The 25,173-nt window shown below is 44.4% G+C and overlaps 1 protein-coding gene across 6 annotated transcripts in view; it reads left to right on the top strand.

Annotated features, from left to right (window-relative positions):
* Positions 1-25,173, top strand: part of DPP6 (dipeptidyl peptidase like 6) — a 1,252,024-nt gene that overhangs the window by 771,084 nt on the left and 455,767 nt on the right. For all 6 annotated transcript variants that reach the window (XM_051857103.2, XM_051857105.2, XM_070077270.1 and 3 more), the window contains exon 3: positions 17,926-18,024. In XM_051857103.2, the coding sequence (XP_051713063.2) occupies positions 17,926-18,024 (99 nt within the window). The remainder of the gene's footprint in view (positions 1-17,925; positions 18,025-25,173) is intronic.

Below are 25,173 nucleotides of genomic sequence, written 5' to 3'. Positions count from 1 at the left end.
TGCATTTGGCATCTGTGGTTGTGTTTCCTGGATTCCTTTGTGCCTGTTCATTCCTGTCTGCCAGCTGACTGGTTGGGGTGGGTGGTGTCTACTCTGGTCATAACACAGATTTGTTTTGACTGCTGCTGATGCTACTGTTGCTAATGCTGTTTCTGCCTCAAGTTAATTTGGTAGTGCTAATTGAGACTGGCTGCTGTAAATGAGTATTAGGGATATTTATTCTGATAATCCAGAGTACAGGACAGATGAGTGAGGACAGGAAGCATTCATGTTTGGCTTGGTAGAGAATGAACAACTAGAGACATTGAAAGATAGATCCAGAAGAGATGGAAGGAAATCCAGGAACGAAGATCTCCGTGGGTCATAACAAGTCTGAAGTGTTCATTGGACAGAGGGCAGCCTAACCTAGAAGTTTTAGAAGGGGGTAGTGAACTGTCGGGCGTTAAGGGTGAAGGGAGGATGTGGTACCAGATTGGGAGACTCTGGATGCCAAACCCTGATTTGAGATTGGATTACTAGTTCCTACTGTGGACACCAAGTTCTTTGTCAATCAATTTCAGAATCTGATGAAAACTACAAGTCTTTTGATGGTTAGAAGTAAAGAAAGGATATGCTTGTACATATAAGCATTTGGATACAATTCAAAATGTTTGTGGACCTGGTCAACTCATCCATGAGCTGTCTCAGAGATCTGTTTGAGCATTTATCCAAAACCCAGACATTATAATCTGCTGGTTAAAATACTTTTCTCTGCAAGAATCAGAAAAGCCAGTTGCAGGCATTTGTATTATTTCACCAAACAGGCTTTGATAAAGGTAGTGCTGGGCTTATGCCATGGCTCCAGATACATCAAGGGCCAGATTGCCACCATCTTTCATCAGCATGTTGGCAAAGTGGCTGCTGTGGATCCAGCCATCCTGTGCCCACACAGGCAGGCATGGAGGTTTGCAAAGAATTTCCCTCATGTATCCTTCTCTTTCACTATCTCTATCATGAGGCAGACTCGTTTCTTGTAGCTAACCAGAAGACAGCTTGTGTTCTGTATCCCTATAGCTGTAAGCGGGGTTGGGGGAGGAAATGAGTATTTTGTAGGCGTCGGGCTGTGCAGGGTTGGCAGAGGCAGAGGCTGGGCTGTTGGGGAGGGAGCCTTCAGAGTCTGCCACACAAGCAAGGTCTCCTGGTTTGTGAAATACTTGAGGAACGCTGTCTTCGTTGCTCAAATTTGACCAGTGAACTCGAACCATTCTTGAAATGAAACAAATCTGAAAACAGAGATTTGTGACAGATTTTCATAACAGAAAGGATTAGTTTACACTGCTACTAACCTGATGGTGAGCTGCAAACTTTCACAGTGCTGAAAAGTGGGTCCCTAGGAGCATCGTAAAGTCTCTCTTGACTTTCCATCATTAATTCTAGGATTGTTAGGTGCATCTTGCTTATTTATAGAATCCTTACACTAAAGAGCCATTTTTCTAAAGGATGGCTATGGATGTTTATGATTCATGCTTGCATTAAGACTATAAGCTAAGGCAAATGTGTCCACATATTTATCCATAAAGGGGCACTTTTCAGGCATTGCTACATTATGCATTTCATTTTAGAGGCACCGTTGTATATAAACCATGAAAACGGATAAATCTCCCGGCACCCTGCTTTTCTCTGAAGTCTGTTGCCTGGAATAGATGAAACATGCCTCTTGGTAAATTTCAGATACATTTTTGGAGCCTCAGGGACCATATGTTACAAAGGGCTGGCTGATATACTGCTTGCCATTTGAGCAAAACCTCTGGCCAGTCAAGAACCAGAGTTAGTAATTCAGGAGGCTTAAGTTGATTTACCAGGTCAGGGTCAGGGACACAGAAATCTACGATAGAGTAAAATCAGAGAACTGGAGGAAAATGTCCAAAACGAACGAGGCAAGAAAAGGGATCAGGAGAATTAAGCTCCTTGTTGAAATGGTTCCAGCTGCTTTCTGGTACAAAACTCTCGTCTTGTGCTTTCCTTAAACAACCAGTTATCATGCCTGCAAAACTCGGGCTTTCTCAGGGTATTATTTCATGTTCCTAAATTTAAATTAACTCTGTGCCTAGTGTGAGATACTAGCATCACCAGAAATTCACTAAAGTGATTATTTACAGAACTTAAGACCTCATCAGTGTTTTGTCTCTTCCTTTTTCTCCTTCTCATATACTTCATCTTTTTACTTATTTTTAATTCAGTTAATGCATGGTTTTATGTCCCAGAGGATGGCTTCTAAAATGGTGGATTAGTCGAAAGTAGGCTTTAAGGCTAAAAAATGCCACTCTTCACCAAAAATATCCATGTCCTAATCCCTGGACCCTGTAAATATTGCTTTAAACGGTCAAAGAAATGGTCTCATATATTTACATTAAGCATTTTCGTATCAAGTTTTATCCTGAATTATCCATCGGATCCTAAATGGAATCCCATGTATCCTTTACAGAAGAAAGCAAAGGGAGATTTGACTACACAGCAGGGGAGACAGTTGTGATCAGGGACTCAGGAATTGGAGTGATGTGGTCCCAAGCCAAGGAACACTGGTAGCCACAGAAACAAAGACCAGACTCTTCCATAGGTCATCAAGGGATGCAGCCCTCCTGACCCTTTGATATGGACCTGGACAAGCTGATTTCAGACTCTGGCATCCAGAACTATACTAAACCTCCAAGCCTGGGGTTATTTGTTAACTGAAGTCCTAGGAAACAAGTACCAGGAAATGAATGGCATTGCACATTACCGTGAACCTGTGGGGAGAGCCCAACTAGGAGGAGCCCTGTGCTCACTTAGGAACCATGGACTGGATGACAGCCATGTGGAAGACTCCCTTGCTGCTCTTCCCACAGCAGAAGTCCATGGTGGGTGCCTGGCTCAGCTCCCTAGGTAACACCTGTTTCCGAATGTAGTTCTTTATCACCTTAACCAGCAAGAAAGGAACTGAAATTCATTCTCATTAAGGTGTATATTGATGTGTTTCAAAATTTTACAGGAAAATCCCTGTCTATAGCATTGACTTAATTCTTTGATTCCTTTACTTACATACACTGAATGGATATAAGCTTCACTTATAGTCTGTGTTAAATTAACAAAGACAGCTAAGTAAAATATAGATAAAAGAAGCCAATAAAACTCAAGTTAAAATTATGTATTTCATGTGATAAATAATTCCTTCTGAAACTAAATAATCCCTCTAAAATGTATGTATATAGTGCTTTCTATGTGACACAGGTTTTCCCATGCCTACCCTGATAGGCACTTCTGGGGAATGTTTTGTCTAGAAATTCTCTATTCAGAGGACCATGCACTTTTGTTCATACCACAGTCTGTGCAGTCAGTTGGGAAAATTAAATAAGGGGACCTTGGTATTGGTGCATCATTAAGACACACGCTGGTTCAGTATTTTAAGTTTGGGTGCAACTGTATGCTTATGAGCATAATATGATGTTATTGATTGTGTTGACAAGTAATAAGTATGAATAGAAAACTTAAGAGGAGAAAATGAGAATGGTAATCTTCTCTCATACTCTTAGTTCTTGAGTCAGTCCTTGGATACGTCACTTTTCACCATTTCTGGTTTAGTTCTTGTGATATTTACTCCTATAATTCTTAACATCATGTTTACAGGTCAATGCTCAAAGACTATCAGTTGTGAAAACTGAAAATTTACCTAGCCCTCATTTTTCCCCCTTTCTTTTATTTCCAAGTTATAAAACCTATCAAATTATTTAAGGTCCTAAATAGAATTATTTCATAACAATATAGAAAATTCCCTTATGTATCAACTTGTTATCCCACCAACCTTAGATGCATCTCTGGACTCTTGCCTAGACAGGAGGAGAAGCATGCATGCCTCACAGGCCCCTCCAGCACTGTCCTAACAGCTTCGAACTCTCACTCTCTCCTGGGTAACACTGATAGTCTTTCTTTTTACCTTAATAAAAAATCCCATCAAGTGATGGCAACTTGAATTTTTAAAAGGGAATCATATAATAGTCACGATGTTGTACTTAAAAAAAAGTGTTTCTATTTTAGAATCTGAAAAAGTGGATAAAACCATAGCCAGAGGCCAGCGCCGCAGCTCAATAGGCTAATCCTCCACCTAGCCGCGCTGGCACACTGGGTTCTAGTCCCCGTCGGGGCGCTGGATTCTGTCCCGGTTGCCCCTCTTCCAGGCCAGCTCTCTGCTGTGGCCTGGGAGTGCAGTGGAGGATGGCCCAAGTGCTTGGGCCCTGCACCCCATGGGAGACCAGGAGGAAGCACCTGGCTCCTGCCTTCGGATCAGCGCGGTGCACCAGCCACAGCGCGCCAGCCGTGGTGGCCATTGGAGGGTGAACCAATGGCAAAAGGAAGACCTTTCTCTCTGTCTCTCTCTCTCACTGTCCACTGTGCCTGTCAAAAAAAAAAAAAAAAAAAAAAAAAACAACATAGCCAGAGTAAAAAAATTATAATCCTGCCACTAAACAATTTGTCTTGAGGCATTCAGGCCAAGTAGATTCTCATGTCTTAAAATCCATCAGTAACTACTGTTTATTGTTATTTGGACCATGACTTTTTTTTAAGTAAATGGGTTTTCTTAGCAATGCTTCTGTATTACTTCTACTTGAAATGAAGATGTAAAACTGCCTTTATTACAGACCAAATGAATGCCTATAACATATACACTGATAGAACATACAAGTTTGGACAGTTTAGGATAAGGAAAAGTCTATATACAAATATTTGCATTTCTGTGCACTAGCAACACAAAGTTGGAAATTAAAATCTGGATGATACCACTTGTAGTAGCTTGGGATACCATAAAAGAATACATAGATTGGACAGTTTAGAAAAATAATTTTATTTTCTCCAAGTTATGGAGGCTGCAAGATGAATGGTGTAGCAGGGTTGGAGGCCAGTGACGCCGCTTCCTGGCTTACAGAGAGCATCCTTCGGCTGTGTGAGTGCACAGAGAAAGAGAGCTCTTGTACCCCTCTTCTTCTAAGGATACCAGTCCTGTACATTAGGGCTTCATTCTCTGACCTCTTCTAAGTTATTCCTGAAACGACCTATCTCCAAATGCAATAACACTGGAAGTTGAGGCTTCTTTATAGGAATGGTTAATTCAGCATATAATATCATATGTTGAAGAATGGTCATGACTCAGTTTCTAGCATCTCAATCAATAGTGTAGGGGCAGGTACTGTGGCACAGTGGGTTAAGCCACTACACGGACCTCCGTATCCCATATCAGAGTGCTGATCTGATTCCCATATACTCTGCTTCTGATCCAGCTTCCTGCTGTTGCAGCCTGGGCCACAGCAGAGTATGGTTCAAGTGCTTGGGCCCTGGCCGCCCAGGTGAAAGACCCAGAGAGAGTTCCAGGCTCCTAGCTTTGGCCTGGCCTAGCTCTGACTGTTATAGGCATTTGGGGAGTGAACCAATGGATGGATAATGTCTCTTTCTTTCTCCCTCCCCCATTCCCAATCACTCTGCCTTTCAAGTAAATGAAAATAAAAAACATTAAAAATAAGTAGTATGATGTGATGAATTTTGATATTGTACTACTAGTTTTGTTAAATGGTTTTGAAGGCATATACCTTAGAAGAAATAGCTTAAGATAAATCAACATCTGTGAGACTTCTCATAGACACAGATTTCAATGTAACCACGGATAATATACTTCAGTAATACAAAGACTTTATTACAAAAAGTGAGCCAAAGTGGAAACAAAGGAATAGATGGTAGAAGCAAAGACTTTGTTCATTCAAAAGAAATTGATTGATTGAATACCTATCACACGCCAGCCGCCTTAGATGAAGTCACAGTTCCCATATCAAAAAGAAAACAAACACTCAAGCCAGTATGGAATATAAACTTGAAAGCAAATACCAAGTTAGTGGTGGCAAAAAAGCTAAGACCCACCTTGGGCAAGTCAGGGCAAAATGCATTCTCAAGAGGCATAAAGGGTGGATTTCTTACAGACCCTCCACTGTCACTCAAGTAATTCCCATCCCAGCCATGGCTAGTGCCTTACATTCAGGGTTGGACTTTGCAGACAGATTTCTCCAGAGGAATGGTTGCTGATGTATTTCGGAGTAAACACACTCTTTGTAAACGGAAAGAATGCTCCCTTGACAGGGCTGCTGCTGCTCCCTCCGGTCTCTAGGGTTTTTGTCTATGTAAAAGATGTTACCGTCTCAGCTCTGACCTATGGATTCACATGATGAACAATCTGCCGCAGCTGGACAGTTTAATGAAGAATTAGGTCAAACATCTCCAAGGTTCACATCGTGATTTACAGATATGCTACCTGGTTTTACATTTTGTTCATAATCTGTTCATATTTTATGAATTTATCCTTTGATGATGATAAGCATTTATCGGGTAAATATGAGTAACATCCACTGCAGATAGCATTGATTCTACTTCTTTTACTCAAAAAAGAGAAAAAGAAAAAGTCTGATTATATTGCTGTCAGCATCGAGCAGTGCCTAACAGGACACTCCATCAATCAACATTGTGGCAGAGCTAAAGGCAGTGTAACCTGTGTTCCTGTTGCATTTTTTTACTTTTTACTAATCATCATCCATGTTATGCTCCCTATTAACGGAACAGCCTATGGTGGCTTATTTTAAAGCAAAAGCCATTTCATTGGAACTTTTAGATTCATGCTCCAGACATTGAAAATGGACAGCTTCTTTGATTTCCACATATTGTCCTGAAATGTCTGAAAGGGAGAAAAATTTGTATCAAGTTTTGTAGAAATACATACAAATTATCCTAAATAGAAAAAATACTTTAGTCTGAGCCCAGCTTGGGGTCTTTCTCATGCACTGCATCTTTGTCTCCTTTGAGTGTTAAACACGTTTAGTCTGCCACCACACTTCCGTCTATCTTGGTCACTGAACCTCTCGGTAAATGAAGAGTGCCTCCTTTAAATGGCTTTCTTTCCTTCTCCTAATGGGGAGGATAAGAATGATAATAAGTATCCTTGTACTCTGAAGCCTCTAAAGCATTCTAGAATTGTCAGATCTCCCATTTGCTAACAAAAGCAGAACTTTGAAGAGGTCTCTGACTAATCTGGGTAGATTTTGTTACCAAATTGGTTTTGTCATTAGCTCACTTCCACGGGTCGTGATTGAAAGCTCTCTGGAAGCTGTGCGTCCGAAGAAACCACTTCACACATTTCAGAGTGATAGGGTTTAATTCTCATTTTTACCTAGAGAAGTTCCAAAACTGTGAACAATAATTTTGGTATTTAACCACACAACTGTTAAAAAAAAATAGCTGAGGACAGGAAAGGGGCCTCTGATTATTTGCATCATGTACTGCCCAACGTGAAGAATGACTGCATCACCATAGATTACAACATGCCCTTGCCTACCAGTAAGCTAATGAGGATGCCGAGTTAATCAGAAATGCTATGTGGTTATCTATCGTATATCAAGCTAACGGCCTGAAAGAGATATTACTTGTCAATGATCTCTGAATTGCCCTCAATGGAAGCTAAAGTGTAAAAGCCACTGGCCACTTCTTATATCTTCAACTTTATACTCACTTCCAGGTTATGGAAGATTGGGCGTAGAAATCATCCCCTGTTGTGACTGCGAGCATGTAGCAGTGATAGAATAATAGTGAAAACAGAGGCTCTCAACCAGAATGAGATTTGTTCACATACCTGAAATGGAAATGAGCCCTCCAAAGACACCTCCAGCAGGTGTAGACAGCCACAGCAGAAGGCAACAAGAAATCCCCATAAGACTAAAGTCAGGCAGAACAGGAACGTCTGGGGTGGCAGTGTCCATGAGGAGCTAAGGCTGGTGCAACTGTTTTGCACTGAGACTGACTTCATGGGGCTGGCGCTGTGGTGCAGCAGGTTAAGCCCCCATCTGCAGTGCCAGCATCCCACATGGACACCAGTTCGAGTCCTGGCTGTGGTATTTCCAATCCAGATCCCTACTAATGTGCCTAGGAAAGCAGTGGAAGATGGGCCCCTGCACCTGCATAGGAGACCCAGATGAAGCTCCTGGCTCCTGGCTTCAGCATGGCCTAGCACTGGCCATTGTGGCCATTTGGGGAGTGAACCAGTGGATGGAAGATCGATCAATCAATCTCTCTCTCTCTTTCTCTCTTTCTCTGTGTTATTCTTTCAAATAAAATAAATATTAAAAGAAAACTGACTTCATGGGAAGAAAGCCTTGAACTGTTATCACCCATTTAGAGAAAAAGGCTCCAGTACCGATGGTCACATAAGACCTGGTTCCTGGTTGAGAGCTATGCCTAGACAGAGTCTCAAAATTGCCCCTCCAAAAAAAAAATCCTTGAATGACAGAAAGGGGCAGAGAGAGAGAGAGAGAGAGAGCAAGCCAGGGCTGGGCCAGGTCAAAGCCAAGAGCCTGGAACTCCAGCTAGGTATCCCATGTGGGTGCCGGGGCCCAAGTACTTGAGCCATCAGCTGCTGCCTCCCCACGTGCATTAGCAGAAAGCTGAATCAGAAGCAGAGCATCCAGTGTAGGATGTTGCAAACAGCAGTGTAACCCGCTCTACTGCAGTGCTAGTCCCCCAGGGACATTCTTGAGACCATATAGCAGCAGTTTCTTGACCCAGGGCACTCACAGAAACCATCTTCTTGTAAAGCAGAGTGCCAGCCTAAACAAAAACAGAAATCCAAGGAAATTATAATCAGTTGAGTGTGGGGAGCAACCCGGACTGGACTGAGTTACTGGAATTAAGACTTATTCTATGCATCTGCTCTCCCACAATATGGTGCTGGGAGAGGAGAAAACAGCTTCTACGCAGCTGCCTCTTGCCAACTTGAGTGATGACCTCCAGGAGCTGATCCTGCTCCTGATTGGAGGAGAGCAGCGTACTCGGCGTGTGGGCAGCCGAGTTAGGATTGGCGGAGGAGGACTATAAAGGAGGAGAGAGAGAACATGCACCAGGAACATCTAAGGGGAACATCTGAGGGAACACCTGTGCAGCCCCCGAGAGAGCCGGCCGGCGGTGTGCCACTCCCCTGCGGAAGTGGGGAAAGTGGCCAGGGGGAACCGCCCTTCCACGGAGGTGGAAGGGACGGTAGCCAACCCGGGAAGAACCAGCAGCAAACCTGGGGAGGGCCGAGCAGACAAAAGAACAGCGCAGGGTCCTGTGTCATTCCTCCACGAAGACGGGGAGCGACAGTTGAGAAAATTAAAAAATGACATTTTAGGTTTCTAAAAGAATTACCAATGTGATTCAGGAGCTTGAAACTATGAAATAGGAATAGATGATGTTTAAAAAGGACTCATTTGAAACTGTAGAGATTAAAATATAATTATTTAAAATTTTATATCAGTAGTAGATCAAAGAGCATCCTAGACAGGCTACAGAAAAGGCTGGTGAGACATTGAACTGAAGGAAGCATGCAAATGCTACCAAAGAGATACAAAGGTAGAAAACGTGAAAGAAAACTCAAGCAGTATGGAGGATGAACTTGGAATCTCCTGAACTGCCCAGTGGGAATTCTGGAAGGAGGGCATGGAAGGGTGGAGAAGTAATATTGAATGAGAATTATTTGTAATATTATAGATGTGAAGAAACATAATTCTTAGACTGAAATTACCTTAAGCAGGATTTTTTTTTTTTTTTTTGACAGGCAGAGTGGACAGTGAGAGAGAGACAGAGAGAAAGGTCTTCCTTTGCCGTTGGTTCACCCTCCAATGGCCGCCGCGGCTGGCGCACCGTGCTGATCCGATGGCAGGAGCCAGGAGCCAGGTGCTTTTCCTGGTCTCCCATGGTGTGCAGAGCCCAAGCACCTGGGCCATCCTCCACTGCACTCCCTGGCCACAGCAGAGGGCTGGCCTGGAAGAGGGGCAACCGGGACAGAATCCGGCGCCCCGACCAGGACTAGAACCCGGTGTGCCGGCGCCGCAAGGTGGAGGATTAGCCTAGTGAGCCGCGGCGCCGGCCCTTAAGCAGGATTTTAAAAGGCTGTTATGGGTGAGCGTTTGACCTAGCAATTAGGACACCTGTGTTCCATATTGGAGTCCTAGGATCTGATACCAGCTCCACTCCAGACTTCAGCATCCTGATACTCCCGAATCTGGGAGCAGCGGGAGTAGCTCACCTGAGTGGAGACCTCAGTTGAATTTCTAGCTTCCAGCTTGAGCCTCAGCACAGTCCTGGCCATTGTAGGCACTTAGGGGTGAACTAGCAGGTGCAAGCACTCTCTTGATCCCTTTCTCTTTTTATGTTTTTTATATATATATGTATATATATATATACACACACACATAAAATTTTATTGCATATAATGTATCATTGTTATATATAATTATAACTATACATAATACATATCATAATGTCTCCACCCCAGACTTTCTTTCTCTCTCACTCTCTGGGCCTCAGATTAATAAATGGTCTTTTAAAAATACAGGTAGACATAATTTTAAAAGAAAATCCACAAGTGAACATTTTCTAGTGGAATTCCAGTATGCTGCATATAATGAAAGAATCTACCTTTGTCTGTCTTTCTTACTCATGCTATCTGCCTCGTCAATGCCAACACACAATTTCCTGAAAATACTACGTCCACTGACAACTCCAGGCCCTAGCAATTCTCCCTGGCTTGAATGTTCTTTTATATCCTTTATCTTGGCTAGCAGGTTCTTTCTTCAAGGAAATCTTTTTGGAATTTCTCCTACTTTCTTATCCCTTGGCCCCCTTAAATGTGAATACAGCAGGTCCCACTGCTGTCGGCACTGTCAGGGTTGTATTCTCATCATTGATTTGTTCTGGCTCCCACTGCTCTGTGACCTTCTGACCATCAGATCTCACGTCTTTCCATTTTGATTCCTCAGGACTCAGCCTTGTTCATGGAACATGGCAGCCATTCTGCTTATCATAATCTCAGGTGACTTTGGAAATAATCAAACTAGAAGCAAATTAATTAGTTAAATGGTATTAGAATGTGTGAGTACACCATTGAGGTCCAGAGAGGCCAGCAGTAAGTTTATTAAGGTGGTAAGGCTGATCACTGACAAAGTCAAGTTTCTTGGATTGAATAAAGCACTTTTCAAAAAGCTTCCATTGAACATTTATTTATTTATTTATTTATTGACAGGCAGAGTAGACAGTGAGAGAGAGAGACAGAGAGAGACAGAGAGAAAGGTCTTCCTTTGCCGTTGGTTCACCCTCCAATGGCCGGCGCGGCCAGCGCGCTGCGGCCGGCGCACCGCGCTGATCCGTTGGCAGGAGCCAGGTACTTCTCCTGGTCTCCCATGGGGTGCAGGGCCCAAGCACTTGGGCCATCCTCCTCTGCACTCCCAGGCCACAGCAGAGAGCTGGCCTGGAAGAGGGGCAACCGGGACAGAATCCAGCGCCCCGACCGGGACTAGAACCCGGGTGCCGGCGCCTCAAGGCGGAGGATTAGCCTAGTGAGCCACGGCGCCGGCCTCCATTGAACTTTTTAAAACACTTATTTATTTATTCAAAAGCAGAGTTACAGAGAGAGAGGGAGAGACAAAGTGAGAGCCAGAGCGAGAGTGAGAGAGAGAAAAAGAGAGAGATCTTCCATCGAATTCTTCACTCCCAGATGGTCACATCTTCAGACTGGCCAGTCTGAAGCCAGGAGCCTGGAATTCCATCCGAGTTTCCCACGCAGTTGCAGGGGCCCTAGTGCTTTGGGCCATCATCTACTGCTTTTCCAGGTGCATTAGCAGGGAAATGAATTGGAAGTAGAGCAGATCTGGGACTCAAATCTATGGTCATATGGGATGCTGACATTGCAGGTGGTGGCTTAACCCATTGCACCACAACACCAGCCCCAAGTTTCCATTAATTTTTTGAAACAATGTAAAGAGTACAGAAGCTGTATAGATTTGACAAAATTCCATTTTAATACAAACACCACCCTGAGATGGTTGAGTAGACAGCCTGACAGACGGATTATTTGCCCCTGCTCTTGCAGATAACGTAGTGTTTACCAGAATACCACCGTGTGCTACTGGTAATGCTGGGCCGAGTGCTGCAGTCATACATTAGCCTTGTACGTTGGCTTGTTCTCAGCACTGCCCTGCCTTTTCTCCTGTTTGTCCTTGCAAATGAAGGAGCTAGGCCCAGTGTTTGTGTGGCTGGGCTACTGAGCCACCAAGGAGACCCTGAAACAAAACATATATATATATGTTCAATGCCTCCACTATAAACCTTCCCTATATTAAAATCTTATGTGTTAAAAAAAATCTTTAAAGATCAATAAAGTAAAACAATTTTTAAAAATTGAAACATACCTAAGAGGAGAAAACATTTCACAAAATGAAAACAACTACCCTTCCATCTTTTGTGTCTAATGTGTCTTTGAATGGCAGTCTTCCATTCTTTTTTTAAATAGTTATTTATTCTTGAAATACAGAGTTACAGAGGCAGAGAGAGAGACAGAGAGAGAGAGAGGTCTTCCACCCTCTGGTTCATTCCCCAGATGGCCACAAAGGCTGGAGCTGGGCTGATCCGAAGCCAAGGGCCTAGTGCTTCTTTTCTGGGTTTCCCATGCGGGTGCAGGGGCCTGAGCACTTGGGCCATCCTTTGCTGCTCTCCCAGGCCACAACAGAGAGCTGGATCGGAAGTGAAGCAGCCAGGATTTGAACTGGCCCCCATGTGGGCTGCTGGCACTGCAGGCGGCGGCTTTACCCATTACACCACAGTCCTGGCCGCCTCCATTCTTTTTTTTTTTTTTTTTTTTTTTGACAGGCAGAGTGGACAGTGCGAGAGAGAGACAGAGAGAAAGGTCTTCCTTTGCCGCGGATTCATCCTCCAATGGCCGCCGCGGCCGGTGCACTGCGGCCAGCGCACCGCGCTGATCCGATGGCAGGAGCCAGGTACTTATCCTGGTCTCCCATGGGGTGCAGGGCCCAAGTACTTGGGCCATCCTCCACTGCACTCCCTGGCCACAGCAGAGAGCTGCCCTGAAAGAGGGACAACCGGGACAGAATCCGGCGCCCCGACCGGGACTAGAACCCGGTGTGCCGGCGCCGCAAGGCGGAGGATTAGCCTATTGAACCACGGTACTGGCTACCCCCATTCTTTTCAGTTTTAACAGATTCAGTGTGATTTGTAGACACAATTCTAAGAACAAAATGATATTCTCTCCCCCCTTCCCTCAGTCCACCCTCCTCCCTTCTCCCTTTCTTTTTTTTCTTTTTTAGTTTTCGAGATAATATATTTTAACTTTGCACTATAATAAAAATGCGCAATACTTCACTGAATAAAAAGTTTCACAAATAAAAAGCAAAAGACCCCAGTTCAGTGGGACTATAGCTAATGGCTATAGACAATAATTGAATGGAAAAATGACCATTTTGTCCGTATACAGTAAGTTTTAAAGTAATCACAGATCACCAAAACTGTAGTAGTAGCATCCACTATTCTCATGGTTAAGAATAGTGACTTCTAGTCAGATAAAATTTGTTTTAATTATTTTTTTCTGACCATATATTTGTGTCTCAGAAATTTTTAGGTTTTTTCATTGCTAGATCACAGTGTAACTTTATTAATGTTTCATAATATTTAAAATTCTTTTTTTAGAGCCGGCGCCGTGGCTCAATAGGCTAATCCTCCACCTTGCGGCGCCGGCACACCGGGTTCTAGTCCCGGTTGGGGCGCCGGATTCTGTCCCGGTTGCCCCTCTTCCAGGCCAGCTCTCTGCTGTGGCCAGGGAGTGCAGTGGAGGATGGCCCAGGTGCTCGGGCCCTGCACCCCATGGGAGACCAGGAAAAGCACCTGGCTCCTGGCTCCTGCCATCGGATCAGCGCGGTGCGCCGGCTGCAGCGGCGGCCATTGGAGGGTGACCCAACGGCAAAAGGAAGACCTTTCTCTCTCTGTCTCTCTCTCTCACTGTCCACTCTGCCTGTCAAAAATAAAAAAAAAATAAAAAATAAAAAAAATTCTTTTTTTAAAGATTTTATTTATTTATTTATTTAAGAGGTAGAGTTATAGACATTGACAGGGAGAGACAGAAATAGAGAGAGAGGTCTTCCATCTACTGATTCACTCTCCAAATAGCCACAACAGCCAGAGCTGTGCCAGTCTGAAGCCAGGACCCAGGAGCTTCTTCCTGGTCTCCCATGTGGGTGCAGGATCCCAAGGACTTGGGCCATCTTCCACTGCTTTCCCAGGCCATAGCAGAGAGCTGGATTGAAGAGGAGCAGCCAGGACATGAAGTGGCACCCTTAGGGGATACTGTTACCATGGGTGGAGGCTCAGCCCACTACACCACAGCACAGGCCCCTAAAATTCTTATTTATTGTCTGCTTTTTTCATGGAAATACATCCTGTCTGAAGCTGTGTCTTTTTCCAGGGCCACTTTAATCCGGGCAGAAAACCACTAGAGGGAGGGACTTGGTTTGGTTTAACAGACAATGTGCAGCAGCTGGGACAGCTTCACACACACTCTGGTCTCACAGGAGGGTCCCCTTGAATCACATCATTCTGAAATTTTTAGAAGACATTTGTAGGGCCAGCGCTGTTAACCTGCTGGTTAACCTGCTGCCTGCAGTGCCAACATCCCACATGGGTGCCGGTTCAAGTTCCGGCTGCTCCACTTCTGATCCAGCTCTCTGCTATTGCCTGGGAAAGCAGTGGAAGATGGCCCAAGTCCTGGGGCCCCCACACCCGCATGGGAGACCCTGAAGAAGCTCCTGGCTCCTGGCTTCGGATCAGCACAGCTCCTACCATTGCAGCCAATTGGGGAGTGAACCAGCAGATGCAAGACCTCTCTCTCTCTCTCTCTCTCTCTCTCTCTCTGCCTTTAGTTCTCTCTGTGTGTGTTACTCTGACTTTCAAATAAATAAATAAATCTTTAACAGAAAGACATTTACATACATTATTCATTATTCTTTTTTTTTTTTTTTTTTTTTTGACAGGCAGAGTGGACAGTGAGAGAGAGAGAGACAGACAGAGAGAAAGGTCTTCCCTTTTGCCGTTGGTTCACCCTCCAATGGCCGCCACGGCCGGCGCACTGCGGCCGGTGCACCACGCTGATCCGATGGCAGGAGCCAGGTGCTTCTCCTGGTCTCCCATGGGGTGCAGGGCCCAAGGACTTGGGCCATCCTCCACTGCACTCCCGGGCCACAGCAGAGAGCTGGCCTGGAAGAGGAGCAACCGGGATAGAATCCGGCACCCCGACCGGGACTAGAACCCAGTGTGCCGGTGCCGCTAGGCGGAGGATTAGCCTAGTGAGCCGCGGCGCCAGCCACATACATTATTTTATTTGATATTTAATTCATCAGTTAACTCACAAAGGAACACATGACTTTGCTGACAACTTCAATGATTTATAATATTCAGAAAAGAAACCAAATCACAGGTGTAGTAACATCTGTGAACCTGAGTCCTTCCTGAGGATGCCATTCAGGGACTCTTTATTCTTATTTCGTTATGCGATTCCAAAGACATTTTGACAGCCAGCCACAGATTTTAAAGCAGGAAACCCAAAGATGGAAAGGATATGGCCCAGGTCAAGCAGAACACGAACCCAAGACGTGAACGCTGTTTCCACAAACAGAAATCCCTAAGAGGAGCAGAACAACCAGTCATCCAAATGCAAAACCCAGCAATCTGATGCTGCCTGACACGGGAGTCATACACACATGCACACATTAATTATCACCCAGATGACCCCTCACAGCAGCGTGGCATGGAGCCAATGCAGCGAGGACGTGGAGCCTTCAAGGAGTGTGCAGTGATGTGTAGCTTCTTCTATTCCAGGGGCAGGGAAGTAAATACACATTTTAGTAGATGATGAACATCAGAAGCAAGTTCAGATAGTTTCTTTTTTTTTAAAGATTTATTTATTTGAAAGTCAAAGTTATGCAGAGAGAGAGAGAGAGAGAGAGAGAGAGGTTCTTACTCCCCAGTTGGCTGCAACAGCCGGAGCTGTGCTGATCTGTAGCCAGGAGCCAGGAGCTTCTTCTGGGTCTCCCACAAGGGTACAGGGCCCAAGGACTTGTGCCATAATCTACTGCTTTCCCAGGCAATAGCAGAGAGCTGGATCAGAAGTGGAGCAGCTGGGTTCAAACCAGTGACCATATGGGATGCTGGCACTGCAGGCAGCCGCTTAACCCCTACACCACAGCGCCGGCCCCAAGATCAACTATTATAGAGTCCCCATATGAGACAGATGATGCAGTTCTTAGTTTTCTGTGGCTGACTTATTTCACCTAACATAACGACCTTCTGTTCTATCTGTGGTCACAAACTATAGGATTTCATCCTTTCTGTGGCTAAGTAGTGTTCCATTGTGTATATCTACACCAGAGTTTCTTTATCCATTCTTCAGTGGAAGAAGTGGAAGTCAAACACACAATTTATTTATGTTTCAAATGCTTATACATATAGGTATTTTACACACTTTGTGTGTGTGCTTGACTTTTTTTTTAAAGATTTATTTATTTGCAAGTCAAAATTACACAGCGAGAAAAGGAGAGGCAGAGAGAGAGAGAGAGAGAGAGAGAGGTCTTCCATCCACAGGTTCACTTCCCAGTTGGCTACAATGACCAGAGCTGTGTCGATCTGAATCCAGGAGCCAGGAGCTTCCTCTGGGTCTCCCACACAGGTGCAGGGGCCCAAGGACTTGAGCCATCTTCTACTGCTTTCCCAGACCATAGCAGAGAGCTGGATCAGAAGTGGAGCAGCCAGGACTCGAACCAGCGCCCGTATGGGATGCTGGCACCGTAGGCGGCGGCTTTACCTGCTAAGCCATGGCACTGGCCCCGATAGTTTCTTAATAGTGTAAGAAAAGTGAAGGTGATTTAACGGGCTGCTCTCCTTTGTTTCCTCAGGTCAGACAATCAGATAAGTGTGTTTTCCAGGTAGAGAAGTGGATATCAGAGCATCTCATGACGAGAGCCTTTTCTGGGGAAGTTAAACCCCATCGGCTTTCACCTCTAGAAACGGGATAAAAGCTCCCCGATTTTTAAAGCCTCACATACTGGTGCCATTAACTAAGCATCTTCTCTTGGGGTGGATATTAGTTTAGTGCCTTTATAGGCTTGTCCCAGGCTTTTTAAAATTAATCAATTTATTTATTCATTTCATTTGAAAAGCAGAGTGACAGAGAGAGAGGGAGAGACACACAGATTTCCCATCTGCTGGTTCATTCACCAAATAACTGTTTGAGCCAGGATGAGCCAGGCCAAAACCCGGAGCTAGGAACTGCATCCAGGTCTCCAAAGTGGGTGGCAAGGACCCAAGCACCTGGGCCATCCGCTGTTGCCTTCCCAGGTGCACTAGCAGGGAGCTGGATGGGAAGCAGAGCAGCTGGGACTCTAGGTGGTACTCCTGTATAGGCCTCCTTAACCTGCTGCAACACCTGCTGCGTTCTTAACCTGCTACGCTCCCCCTGCCAAGGTGCTTACTTCTAAGAGCAACTGTAAAAGGAGGCAGGAGGGAATCTCACCATTTTCATCAGGTTGTTATTCTGTTTGAATACAAAGTAACCCACTACCCACAGACAGACAAGGACCAGTGAGGACTGTGGAGAATAAGTATCTAAGGGGTGTTTTATAAGTCCCTGGACTTGCAACACGCAGTGTGTTACCTGTAGTTAGTGGCATTTGCAGGAATCACTGGTTATGTAATACGGCTGAGATCTATTCTGGACATTTATACCTTCCTTTCTTGACCATTCCCACCTATGGTTCACAGTTAGTCTTGATGCAATTATTTGCCTCCATACCCGTGAAATGGAATCAGTTATATAGAGCGAGTATGGGCAGAAGTGCATTTTACTGAATCACTGTCTCCCCAACGTGGTGTTTCATAACAAAGGGTAAAAATGACTTGTTCACCATACCCGTATAGAAATTATGTTCTACCAAATATACTTCTGAAAGGTAGTCAATGTTTTAAGGTCTTCTTCTACTAATTAAAAAATGTCTGTTTGCCTCTTTTTCCTAGCGGAAGATAACAGTCTGTCTCAAAAGAAGAAGGTCACCGTGGAAGATCTCTTCAGTGAAGACTTCAAAATCCACGATCCCGAGGCGAAGTGGATAAGTGGTGAGTGCAGCGCCCTTCGTGCCCAGGAATAACTTCCTCCCTCTCTGACACTGTTTGGTCCTTAGGACCCTGGGCTCGCTTCACACCTTCTCTCTGTGGCTGTTGACGGGGTCCACAGAGCTGCTTCTGTGAGCATCATCATATTACCATTCTAAGACAATAAGTATCTCAGTCTTACGCACACACACACACACACACACACAGGCTTCTCCTTTACGGCACTGACTCACACAGGAGCACAGCGTTTGCTTTGTGAGCTGTGGCTCTGCTGAGGATGCTGCCTCTGTGTGTGTCACCTCCTGGAGTCCTTATTTCTCTGACAGGGATGTGAGGCGTTGCCAGGCAACGGGGATCATGGTGAGACGCAGCTGAGCTTTCCTCCCTTCTCCCTGGTCTTTATTCCCTCTTGTGCTGTTGAGTCCCGGCAGATGGAGGAACCAGAAGTCACCACTGTGATTCCTGAAGGAATGGTGGAGCCCAGGGCACAGATGCAGAGAAATTCACTTCCCTCCTTGGGCTTTAATTTGCATGAAATCTGCATTTCTTGACTGGGGGGATTTTTTTTAAGGATAGATTTATTTACTTTTTTAAAGAGAGAACAACAGAGGAGATGAGAAATAGGGAAGGAAAGAGAGATGGTGGGAGAGAGAGGAAGAGGGAGACGGAAAAGGAGGAGAGAGAGAGAGAGATGTTCCATCTGCTGGTTTACTCCCCAAATCACCACAATAGATGAGGCTGGGCCAGGCTGAAGCCAGGAGCCCAGAACTCCTTCCATATCTCCCATGTGGGTGGCAGGAACCCAAGTACTCTTGCCATCTTCTGCTGCCCTTCCAGGCATGTTAGAAGGGAGCCAGATGGAAAGCGGAGAAGCTGGGATTTGAGCAGGCACTCTGATATGGGATGTGGTAGTCCCAAGTGCTGGCTTAATCCACTAAGCCACAAAGCTGGCTTCATGGGATTTTTTAGACAATTAAATATAATAGAACTGGGGCATGAGGCAATATGTTCATAACCAGTGTTTGGTCCATTACACAGTCTGGGTCCCCTAACTCAGTCTGAAAGCAGTTGCATGCATTCACAGAATAAAGGTCAGTGGCTGTGCACCCATCCCTCTTCACGCTGTGTTGCGGCCTTCGGAGCACCTCATCTCCTACCTCCTTTGCTGTGGTTTGCATTTAGTCTGCACTTCAGCACAGTGCATTGAAGATTAGCCATCAGGCCACAGAGCATTTGTTTTTAAATGCCTGAGGTTCAGTTTACATCCTTGCTTTTATAATGAATGAAGATCAGAGAGGTTAGGTGACTTTGGTGAGGTCACAGAACTCCTCAGTGACATGGCTGTGGCTGAGGCCTGTCTCCTGACTTACAAGGTTGTGCTCTCTCCCCCATACTGTCTGGTTGAGTGACACAGTATCGTTGTACTTTTGGCTGTCAACCTGCCTCTGAAGTGTTTTTCATGCTCCCCAAACACTCAAAATTCAATTAGCAATGACTCTTCTTAGTCTCCTATTTAGGGTGATAGCTCCTCTTTTCTCCTTTGCTGTGATTTTGTGAGTATTTGACCCTCAGATGAGCCTCATTAAAAATGAGAGGAGTATTCTCAGTGTGATTTTGAACTTGACCTAAGTCAGCATGTATATACCAAGAAGCAGGAGGAGGTGGAGGAAGAGAAGGGGAAGAAGAAGAAATAATTGAGTATAAATTTATATTTAGAAGATAGAAGCTTTTCCTCTTCTGCAAATGTGCACACTGAGTGTGAGGTTTTTCTGTGAAGTAAGCGGCTGGTCAGTTCTCAGAGACCAAGCACCATCTGGAGTGTGTTAGAAGTTAATTGTTTCCCCACACTGCCTTTATAGACCTTTCGACTTTTGCTCCCCAATGATGTACTACTTAGAATGAATGGAGTAACTTTGAAATAATTCACTGAGCCTTTATGATTGCTTTTAACAAATTCAATAGAGAGTTCACTCAATTGTTTATTTAAGTCTAAATGTTGAGGTCCAAAAAATTACCAAGAATGAATAGGATTATCACGTTTGTAGAACTGAGATGAGATTTAGAAATTGTTAGAACATTCATTCATTCACTAAAAGTTTATATAAATCTAAAATGTAGTTGGCAGATTTCTGGGCTAAGGAAGAGTGAATGATTTATCTATGGGACTGATTTGTAGAGGTAGACATGGAATTTACCATCCACCACCACCACCACCCACTACCACTATAAACACCACACTCTCCTCCTTCCCCTCCTCCTTTTCCATCATCACCTCATATCCTCATCACATCACCATCATCATGATCACCCTCATCCTCATCACACTCTCAGTAGCAGCAGCACTATCATCCTATCATCAACAGAGCATCACAATCAAGATCATATTATCTGGGCCGGCGCTGTGGCGAAATGAGTTAATCCTCTACCTGGGGCACCGGCATCCCATATGGGTGCTGGTTCTAGTCCCAGCTGCTCCTCTTCCAGTCCAGCTCTCTGACATGACCTGGGAAAGCAGTAGAAGATGGCCCAAGTCCTTGGCTGCATGGGAGATGCAGATGAAACTCCTGTCTTCGGATTCATTCAGCTTTGGCCTTTGCAGCCATTTGGAGAGTGAACCAGCAGATGGAAGACCTTTCTCTCTGTCTCTCCCTCTCACTGTCTGTAACTCTACCTCTCAAATAAATAAATAAATGATCATACTATCATCCCAACATCATCATCAGAATCACATCATCCTCGTAACATCATTATTAGGGGGATCATAGCATCAACACGATCATTATCACCACCACCATCGTCATCTTCATCATCACCATCTACTGGACATTTACAGTGAATTGAGCAGTCTGCTAAATGCTTTACACATAGTAGGTAACTGAATTCTCACAACTACCATTACTCTCACTTTACCGATGAGAAAGCTGAGGGTTAGGGTATTTAAATAACGATAAATAGTGCATAGTAAGTAGTTAAATTTCAACTTGAACCTTGCTCTCCATGGTTTTTATAAACTATCTGAAATAGATAGAATTCTGGTCTCCTATCTTTAGTCAGTTTCTTTTGGAGTCTCACTAGCTACATTATATGTATTAACCAAGATTAAAGAAACATTGCCATTTTTTAGGTTCTGTATTCTGGCATTCCTTATTCCTGTGATGCCTATATCAAAGTAAGAAAATTCTTAGGTGATAAAGAAAACTGATGTACTCTCTCCAGAGGATGAAACATGCTATTCTTAGTACACATTCCCACAAAAGTTAAAAAACATATCTCAAATTTAGTATTGGATTTAAAATTCTTAAACTAATGTACTTTATTTATCAGGAGGAAATGTATTAGGCTGTAGTTAAGTTTTCCCTGCCCAATTTTATACTGTAGGCTTTATTCTTAATCTACCTTTTCTGAAAATGATTAATTTAACAGCCTTTAAATTCTATAATATCCAAAAGCATTGTAGCCATCCTTCACATATTTGTTGCAGTGTGCAATGTGTGTGTGTTTGTGTTTGTGCAAATGCACTTGGCTATTTCCAACCTCCCCCTCATACAACTTCCCATGACTCCCCACTGCTCTTAGAACCAGGCACACCACCTGGCCTCCTAGACCTTCCATTTTCTTGGATTCTTCATGATCTGTTTAACTTTTTTCTTAAAGATTTGCTTATTTATTTATTTGAAAGGCAGAATTACACACACACACACAGAGAGAGAGAGAGAGAGAGATCTTCCATCTGCTGTTTCACTCCCCAGTTGGCCACAATGGCCAGAGATGGGCTGGTCTAAAGCCAGGATCCAGGAGCTTCCTCTAAGTCTTCCATGTGATACTTGGGCCATCTTCTACTGCTTTCCCAGGTACTGCTTTCCCAGGATCTGGATTGGAAGTGGACCAGCTGAGAATCAAACCTGTGCCCATATGGTGTGCCGGTGCCATAGGCAGTGGCTTTTTCCACCATGCTGAATACTGGCCCCAATCTTTTTCCTTTTTAAGCATCATCTTTTGACTGCCTTCCCAGTTTTCTGTTAACCTTTCCCGACCTGGACATCTTTTAGCATTTCAAAACCCCACCTTCTTTTTCCTGACAGTAGTTCTTACATAGGATGTCCCTTCTGCTGATAACATTCCATATCTTGTTGTATCCACTTATGATCCCCGCTAGTCACCAGCTCTACCTAACATCTTTTTCCTTTAGATTGTTCCCTAATTGTTACTCTTCACACCAGGCTTTTCAGCACTGTAGCAACTCTTCTAACCGTACACTCTCATATACACTGGACTTGTCCTTGTGTTACATCTACCTAGTATAATTATTTATTTATTATCTACCTTTCTTTCCACATATAAACTCTACAAGCAAAGGAGTCACTTCTGTTTGCTTACTGTGATATCCCCAACACTAGCAAAGTACCAGGTACATGGAATCTGCTAGCACTTCTAGATGTTTTCTCCTTTCATGCTTAAATAACCAACTCATAGAGATAAGGATAGATGCAGTATTTCACAAAAAAATTTGGAATTTTTAAAAAATATTTATTTATTTATTTGAAAGTCAGTATTACACAGAGAGAGGAGAGGCAGAGAGAGAGGTCCTCCATCCGCTGGTTCACTCCTCAATTGGCTGCAACTGCCGGAACTGTGCTGATCTAAAGCCAGGAGCCAGAAGCTTCCTCTGGGTCTCCCATGTGGGTGCAGGGGCCCAAGGTCTTGAGCCATCCTCCACTTCTTTCCCAGGCCATAGACGAGAGCTGGATCAGTTGTGGAGCAGCTGGGACGTGAACAGGCAAGCGTGTGGGATGCCGGCACTGCAGGTGGCAACTTCACCCGCTATGCCACAACGCTGGCCCCATGGCCCCAGAACTGTTTTCTGATGACGTTATTTTGATCAGATACCTGAATGTGAGAATTGTGCAGATAAGCTTGCTGTGGGAAAAACCATTTCAGACAACATGGAACAGCAACTATAATGGGCTTGATCCTTAGCACGTTCAAGAACCATGTTGAAGCTGGGAGAGAAAAGCAGCAGCGATCAGAGTGGATACTGGGACAAGATTATGCAGGGTCTTAGGAGATGAGGGTAGTATTGGGCATGAGGTAGAGTTAGAGAATCCAAGAAGTTGGGTTTGACCTGTTAGCCCTGAAGGCTTTAGAACTGTGTCAACAGAGTTCAAGCTTAAGCTTACATAGCACATCAGTTATTTGTTATTATTGTATGTATTGAATGTTTATTATAATAAATTAGAAATTGTAGAAAAGCAAGTTTTTTTAAGATTTATTTATTTTATTTGAAAGGCAGAGTTACACAGAGAGAGAAGGAGAGGCAGAGACAAAGAGAGAGAGGTCTTTCATCTGCTGGTTCACTCCCCAGTTGCTCACAAAGGTCAGAGCTGTGCTGATCCAAAGCCAGGAGCCAGGAGCTTCCTCTGAGTCTGCCATGCGGGTGCAGGGGCCCAAGGACTTGAGCCATCCTCCACTGCTTTCTCATGCCATAGACGAGAGCTGCATCAGTTGTGGAGCAGCCAGGACTCGAATCAGTGCCCATATGGGATACCGGCACTGCAGCTGGTAGCCCGCAGTGCCAGCCTGCAAAATTTAATACATGTTAAAAATCATCCGTAATCCTTCCAAATAGAAATCACCACTATTAAATTTTCATACATACCCTTTCAGATATTGTAATATATAGGTTAATACTAACTAATTGGAAAAACATTTATAACCAACATCCTAAATATATGTCCCTATAAATATGTATGGATTTCTATTTTCTTTTTAATATTTCAATATATCATGCTATACATGTACCTTAATTTGGAGAGTCTTCTCATAATCAAAATTTTGGCTTTGATTGAAAAATGACAAACATAAAAATCTATCATTAATGATAAATCAATAGGATGGAGCAACTGAGCAATGCTGACAAAGATGGTTCCAGGATGACTTGGGGATATGAAGCCTGGATGACAAGAACTGTGATCCCAGCCGGCGCCGCTGCTCACTAGGCTAATCCTCCGCCTTGCGGCGCTGGCACCCCGGGTTCTAGTCCAGGTCGGGGCGCCGGATTCTGTCCCAGTTGCCCCTCTTCCAGGCCAGCTCTCTGTTGTGGCCAGGGAGTGCAATGGAGGATGGCCCAAGTGCTTGGGCCCTGCACCCCATGGGAGACCAGGAGAAATACCTGGCTCCTGGCTTCGGATCAGCGCGGTGCGCCGGCCGTAGCGTGCCAGCCGTGGCGGCCATTGGAGGGTGAACCAATGGCAAAGGAAGACCTTTCTCTCTCTCTCTCTCTCTCTCTCACTGTCCACTCTGCCTGTCAAAAAAAAAAAAAAAACCAAACAAAAAAAAAAACTGTGATCCCACTGGTGGGGGACCAATTTCTGTGATGGGATAATAAGATTAGAGCAGATGTTTATGATTGGTAACTAGGCAGAAACATTCTTTAAATATTAAGAAGAACTGCAGAGAAACCAGATGAAGGCAGAGCTTCTTGGAGAACTACGGGCAACATGGGACATTGAGGCGCTGCTTCAAACCTCCCAGAAGACAGAAGGAGATCTGAGGCATGTGGTCAGGGGGGCAGTAGGAGAGCATCCACCTTGCGACATCAAAGAAGACCCAGGGAAACAGCGGGCTGGCAGCTGAGTGCAGCTCTCGTGTTCCCACAAATCTACAAAATTTGAACAACTATTCTTGCACCAGATCACCTTCACGAGACCTAGTAAAGCCAGGTGAAAAGCCACAGAGAAGAAAAAAGAATTAAGAGAGCTTGCAGGAACTTCAAGACAGCATTGAGAGCAAATATTCAAGTTAGTGGAATTCCAGAGGCACTTAAATATGCCAGAGATGTAGAAATGTTATTTAAAGAGAAAATTACAGAAAAAGAATCCCCGATCTAGAGAAGGATCCAAATATTCAGGTACAGGAAGGTTGAAGGTCAACGGGCAGATTCAACTCAAGGATGTCTACACCAAGATGTTTTATAAACAAGCACACCCGAGTTAAAGACAAATAGAAGACTGTCAAATCTGTAAGGGAAAAGAGAGAGAGAGAGAGAGAGGGAGAGAGAGAGAGGGAGAGAGAGGAAGGAGGGAAGGAAGGAAGGAGGGAAGGAAGGAAGGGAGGGAGGAAGGGAGGGGAGGGAAGAGAAGGAGGGAGGGAGGG

The sequence above is a fragment of the Oryctolagus cuniculus genome, chromosome 7, assembly GCF_964237555.1.
Source record: "Oryctolagus cuniculus chromosome 7, mOryCun1.1, whole genome shotgun sequence".
NCBI classification, from domain to species: domain Eukaryota; kingdom Metazoa; phylum Chordata; class Mammalia; order Lagomorpha; family Leporidae; genus Oryctolagus; species Oryctolagus cuniculus.
The sequence above is the reverse complement of the archived record's forward strand: the minus strand, read 5'-3'. Positions and strand labels throughout refer to the sequence as shown.